This window comes from Urocitellus parryii, chromosome 13, assembly GCF_045843805.1.
Source record: "Urocitellus parryii isolate mUroPar1 chromosome 13, mUroPar1.hap1, whole genome shotgun sequence".
NCBI lineage: Eukaryota > Metazoa > Chordata > Mammalia > Rodentia > Sciuridae > Urocitellus > Urocitellus parryii.
In genome coordinates, this window is record NC_135543.1 from 55,434,603 (window position 1) to 55,440,602 (window position 6,000).

At 37.2% G+C, this 6,000-nt stretch overlaps 1 protein-coding gene across 3 annotated transcripts in view; it reads left to right on the forward strand.

The window, feature by feature from the left end:
* Positions 1-4,737, forward strand: part of Arhgap28 (Rho GTPase activating protein 28) — a 180,271-nt gene extending 175,534 nt beyond the window's left edge. For all 3 annotated transcript variants that reach the window (XM_077792228.1, XM_077792229.1, XM_026408882.2), the window contains one exon: positions 1,352-4,737. In XM_077792228.1, coding sequence (XP_077648354.1) covers positions 1,352-1,446 — 95 coding nt within the window. In that variant the 3' untranslated portion in view covers positions 1,447-4,737. The remainder of the gene's footprint in view (positions 1-1,351) is intronic.
* Positions 4,738-6,000: the final 1,263 nt, after the last annotated feature.

Below are 6,000 nucleotides of genomic sequence, written 5' to 3' on the forward strand. Positions count from 1 at the left end.
TAGGACTGGATCCAAAGAAAATCCCTTCTCCTTGTGCCTTTGTCACGTCCTCTGAGCTCCACACACCTGTCTGTGCCCTGACTTGTGGCCTGAGTGCCTCCTCTCTGGCTTCCCTGAGGGGGTCCTGTCTGGTGAGGGCCTTGTTCCAGTCAGCCTCAGTTCTATCTTGCATCTTCCACTTTTCCTTCCCAATGGCATCGTTTCTGTTGGAATAAGAAAATGGTCGGTCATTTCTCTCACCTCTATGGAATTCTCTCTTGACCCCCCTCTGGTCCACTCCCATTTCTCTGTTCCACGTACAGAGAACCCCTTCCATCAGTCAGTCCTCTGCACTCCTATTTCTTCTGCTTTCTCTTGAAACCACTCCTGTCAAGCCTCCCCCCACCTCTCCAGTACTTCTTCAAAATCGCCCTCTTGTCAAGGCCACCAGAGAACTCTTAGGCCGAGAGATCCAGTCGTCCCTTCTGTCTTTTGGACTGCCTGAAGTCTTCTTTCTCTTTTACAAACACTTTCTCTTGATTTTGAGGATAGTTTAAGCTTCTGACTTCCTTAGAATCCTCAGCATTCTCACACAGTACTCTCAGCCCACCCCATGGCTTTAAATACACCTGAGGGCTGATCCATCTGACCAGGTGTCTCCTTGACCCCCTCACTTTGCCTAGCGCTCTGTCCTTGGTGTGGCTTTACCCAGGATGCCCCACTTCAGATATCCTCCTCTCCGTCTGGCTGATGACTCTTCTAGTGAGGTCTTCCTGGCTCTTGCGCCCTCTCCCTGTGCCTGCCTTGCTTTGTTTTCCTCTAATATTCTTATCACCACTGGATTGACTTTATATTTAGGGCAAGTGTTTGTGAACATCCAGGGCATTGCCCCAGCCTTAGAATAGTGCCCGGCACTACACTCCTCTCTTGCTTTTGGGCATGACTTCCACAAAGCAACAAAATGTCCAGTTCCTAAAATAAGCTTGCCTTGAATCTTCTCCGCCCTTCTCAAGTTACTGTCTGTAAAAGCCTTAGAGGATATATATTAGCATATAAATGATCAGCTTATACCTGAAAGGAGTTCTTGCCTTGTTTTTCTAATGGATGTGTTGAAGCTAGAGAAAGTGTGCCTCTGGAGGGTATGTCTGTTTCTCCACAATTTATATGAGATTCGTTTGAATTATTTCAGTCTTAGAAATGGAGGGAGGGAGGGAAGAGGAGGGGAGCATGCTAAGAAACTTCAAAATATATACACTTTGGGCTGAGAACTATTGGCCTGATTTGAACCTTACTCACATATGAATGTGCATGCATGTGCACAGGTAGAAGGTGCCCTCTTGAAAACATTCTTTGAATTTCTCTTTCTCTTTAGGACAGCATTGCTTGGATCCAGATGCATATATTTTGGATGTATATCACGTAAATCCTCACGCAGAATGGGTGATTAAGCCCCAAGAGAGTCTTTGAAGATGGTTGCTATTCTGTGTTCTATGCCAAGAAGATCCTACATTTTGTGGGGGAAAATAAGATTGCCTTGACATGTTTGTTCCCATAACCCTGTTGTGTTTCTCAAGGAGTGGTATCTCCAGCTTTGTCCGCTTAAACTATGGAAGAGGAGCTGGTTCACCACTTAAGCTGACCTTCATCACGTTTCCTTGATAAAAGGAAAGCAGATGTGATGCTTCCAGAAGAAAGGTCAATGGAGAATACAGAACTCTAATCATTTCTAGTATTCAGCTTTGCAGCAGAAATGAACTTGGTCCTGTACCTGGGGATCAGCAACACTTCTTGATGTAGCCAATGCTACCAAGCATAAGAAGTGAAAAAGACCCTTTTTTATATTTGTGTTTATACATATATTGACCTCTTTTAAGCGAGAATGCCAGAAATAGCCTTACTTTCTGCCCTACAAAATAATCTAGATCTGCTTTCCAAAGAGAATCAGTTTATAAAGTGACACATTTTATCAATGCTCTGACTTGTCTCTGAATTGGGGGAGGAGGAACTTTGGTCTAAAGAAAACTGTGGTGTTAAATATGTTGTGCCATGCTACGTGATAACCCTTAACTTCCTGGTGCAAATGAACAATTCTCTGTTACTGAATATTGAAAATTGATATTTTTTTGTCTTTTTTATTTCTGGTACTGGGGCTTGAACTCAGGACCTCACATGTTGTTAGGTATTTGCTCTACAACTAAGCTACACCCCCAACCCCTTTTTAAAATTTTATCCTAAGACAGGGTCCTGCTCAGTTGCCCAGGCTGGCCTCTAACTTGCCATCCTCCTGCCTCAGCCTCCTGAATAACTGAGATTATAGGAGTGTGCCACTGCACCTGGCTCCAAAATAAATATTTTGTAGTTTATTGTCTTATGAGCACAGATCCCCATTGTAAAACTCAACTTGACAAAGAGTGTCTTCTGCTCTACAAGAGCATAAAACAAAAGCCTTTGTTTTTGTCAGCAGGCACAGAGTCTTTTCTCATCATGGTTATGGTGCTCAATGAAAGCCTCTCATATGCCAGGTGACAATTTCCTTTTTTGATCAAACAACCTAAAAACACAGACCTGCCTTTATCCAAGAGTGCTGAAAAATACTATTAGAACCAGGTTTTATAAGCTGCAAAAGACTTTGCTTTTATTTATTAATCATAGACATGGCTAAGCACTGTGAGTTAGCATCGGGCCATAGAATTGGATGATCAGATGGTGCGCTGAGAACTCTCCCGTTATCAAGATCTTACAGAGCCATTTTCCAGACTCAAGATTGGCCAGAACACACAGTCCTGTGTTTCTAATTTAGAACAAATCTGAAATGTGCTGAGGGATTGGATAGTGCTGCCTTTCATCTTGAGATTGCAGATAGGGTCCTCCTAGGGATAAGCCTGAAATGGGGACAGAGTTCTCATTTATCCCAGACACATACTCCAACTCGGAATTCAGATTGAGGTTTTGATGGATTTGTATCAGATTAAATAAGATTTAAGGCCCAAGCCACACGCTCATGATTCAAAGCTGAATCACAAATGCAGAAAAACGTTTGTTATTTATTTATCAAGTCTCAAAACATAATGTGGTAACATTCAAAGTGCATATATGGAAGAAATCTTTTATATGCTACATTATGCCTTGACGTCTACATAAAACATTATTTATACTCAGCGTGTAGATAATTGCATTTCTAACCTGTAGAATTTTGTTATGCTTTTATAGGAGAAACAATGATCCATTCTTTTGACTTGTTTGAGAATTTTTATTTTCTTTACCTGAAAACCATTAGAAACTAAACTGTATATGAGGTTTCTATTCATTCCTACATTTCACAAGTTTTCAATGTATGGCTAATGGTATGTGAGTTTACATAATGAATTTCCAGAGTCTGGAAAAATAATTTTATCATTTTTGCAATTCAAAACAAAAGTAAACGTTTCACCTTAGGTAATTGCCAAATCCCAAGACATCAGATAGAAGTAATTTATGCCCACACATGGAAGAAACTTCCAGTAGCTTCCCTACACATCTATATACCTGAAAACTGATCTTTTTCATTGTATTTCCTCTCATTAGAACAGTTAAATTCTGTTGTGTTTATATAGAGAATTCACAGATCTATTAATTTAATGTCTTATTTTGAAGTTTTCATGTCTTTTGACTAAAAGCACATTAGGTCTCACACAAAGATTCTAAATGTGTTCAGATTTATCCCAACTCATAACCATCCTTAAATTCAAAAATGCCTGTCATCTTAAGTATTGAAAAATCTTTTGTCTTAGCAAAAGTTGTTTTTAGAAAAGTTCAGTAAACAGTGTGTAAAAATGAATAGTCAAAACCAAAGGAAAGTCAGATGACTGGCTTGTAAATACCGTTCTGACCCTCACCCCATCCCAAATGTTCTTGGTACACAGTAAGGAAAATAATATCGTCCGGGAAAGTAATTACAAGAAGTTAATGTTTAGGAGCACTCATTCTTAGATCTGGCTCATTGTTTCCTTCATTCTGTAAAAGCTCACTTGGGAACATGATCTTTGAACAAACTGGAATGTCAGTTCTTTACGATGTATATACAGTATAAACTACCTCACTTGCTTTTCTTGGGGAAAAAACTAATAGACTTTAACAATTTTTGTTACAAACTGTCTTAGTCATATTATTTAAGTCATTTCAGTTAGCTTTCAATGTGCATTTATTAATATGCATTTAATGATGTAAAATATTTTTAGCAAAGTTTAAAACCAAACTACTCTGTAACTGTGACCTGTGGTATACTCTGAGATCATCCATGGTCCCTTACTGATTATCTTGTGTTTCTAATCACGTGGAAATGCAGGTTTTCAGAAGCAGGAATGTCCATCTTTTCTTTCAGACATTTGCAACTGTTGTCCGAATAGTTCATTTGGCTGAAAAGTAACATGAAAAGAAAATGTCTCTTCATTTTTTCACATAGATATTACTTGCCTAAATAGTCAATATATTATGAGATTAAAGAGTTCCCTACAGACATTTTTTTTCAACTGTTTTCCATAAATATGTCACACTAAAAAATAAAATAACATGGGTTTAAAGCATTCCTTTCAAGGATTTCAACAGTTTTATATACACATACCTACTTTAAAAAAATAACATCTTTTCCTTCAGGGACTTTCCAACTATTTTCTCAAATTGTATAAATTGAGAAATCTTATGTTGCTGGAAAATGCCAATGTATGTTTCTTCCCATCTCAAAAGTTCATATTGACTCTTGTCTCTTCAGTTTTCATTGTCATGTAGCATGAGTATGTTGCATTTTAACCCCTAAAAATAAAGGAAAAAAACCAAAAATATTCTCACAAAAATTCTTTGTTTGACTAGTCTGAGGACACAGTGGGGCCACTGAAAGAACAGGAGTTTCAAAGTCAGGAGTTTTGTGTCTGAGCCCCTCTCTCTCAGGAACAAGATGATCTTGTGCAAAAGCTGCCTGGCATCATGGGAATGGTGGTGGGTTAAAGGTAAAGGGTAGGTTCACTTGAATAAGCAACCGTTTCCTAATTTGTTCGTTAGTGCTTTGTCTATGCAGGTTTTTAACGAATGATTTAAATATAATGATTTGTGAACACATTATTTATACACATACATGCATACACAATCTTTTCCATAAATACAGAAAAGGTTTTTGACAAAATTTAAAACCAACTTGTGAATTTTAATTCAGCAGTTTATTATTATATATCCTGCCCACGAAGCAAAACATAGAAATATAAGGCATAAAGATTAGAAAACTATAAAATGTTCTATATTTTTAAATGGTATGATTGATTGTATTATTTGTATAGAAAACCCTCAGGCATCTTCAACTATTCATATTAATGAGATAATCTATCAAGGTCATGGCAATTATGATCACTGTATAAACATCAATTTGCTTTTATGTTAGCAAAAAACAATTGGGAAATACGTTTTTAAACTTCCATTTACTACAGTATCAAAACTTGTAAAATATCTACAACTGTATTTAACAAAGTATTTGCAAAACATATATGCTAAACAGTGCGAATGTTTCTCTAGGAGTATAAAATATATAAATTATATATATATATATATACTCCTAGAGTATATAAACAAATATATAAATTATAACATGTTTCTGGATGAAAAAAGAATTGGCAGGTTATTAATTCCCCACAAGCAGATCTGTTGATTCAATACAATCCCAATCATCAAGTAGGTTTTTATTGGTAGAAATTGACAAACTAATTATGAAATATATATAAAGATACAAAGGATTTAGAATATCTAATCTTACCAAAAAGGAGCCACATTCTTAGAATGAATTATTTTAAGGTTTACTACAAAATTATACCTATTAAAACACTGTGATTCATAATAAATAGCCATGAGATCATCAGTGAAGCAGAATCACACAGATACAGGCGTCCATTTGATTTTCAACACAGCAACCCAGTAGGGAAAACAAACTTCAACAGATAGTCCTAGAACAACTGGATAGCCATACAGAAAGAGGCAGGCAGGCAGGAACGCAGAAAGGAC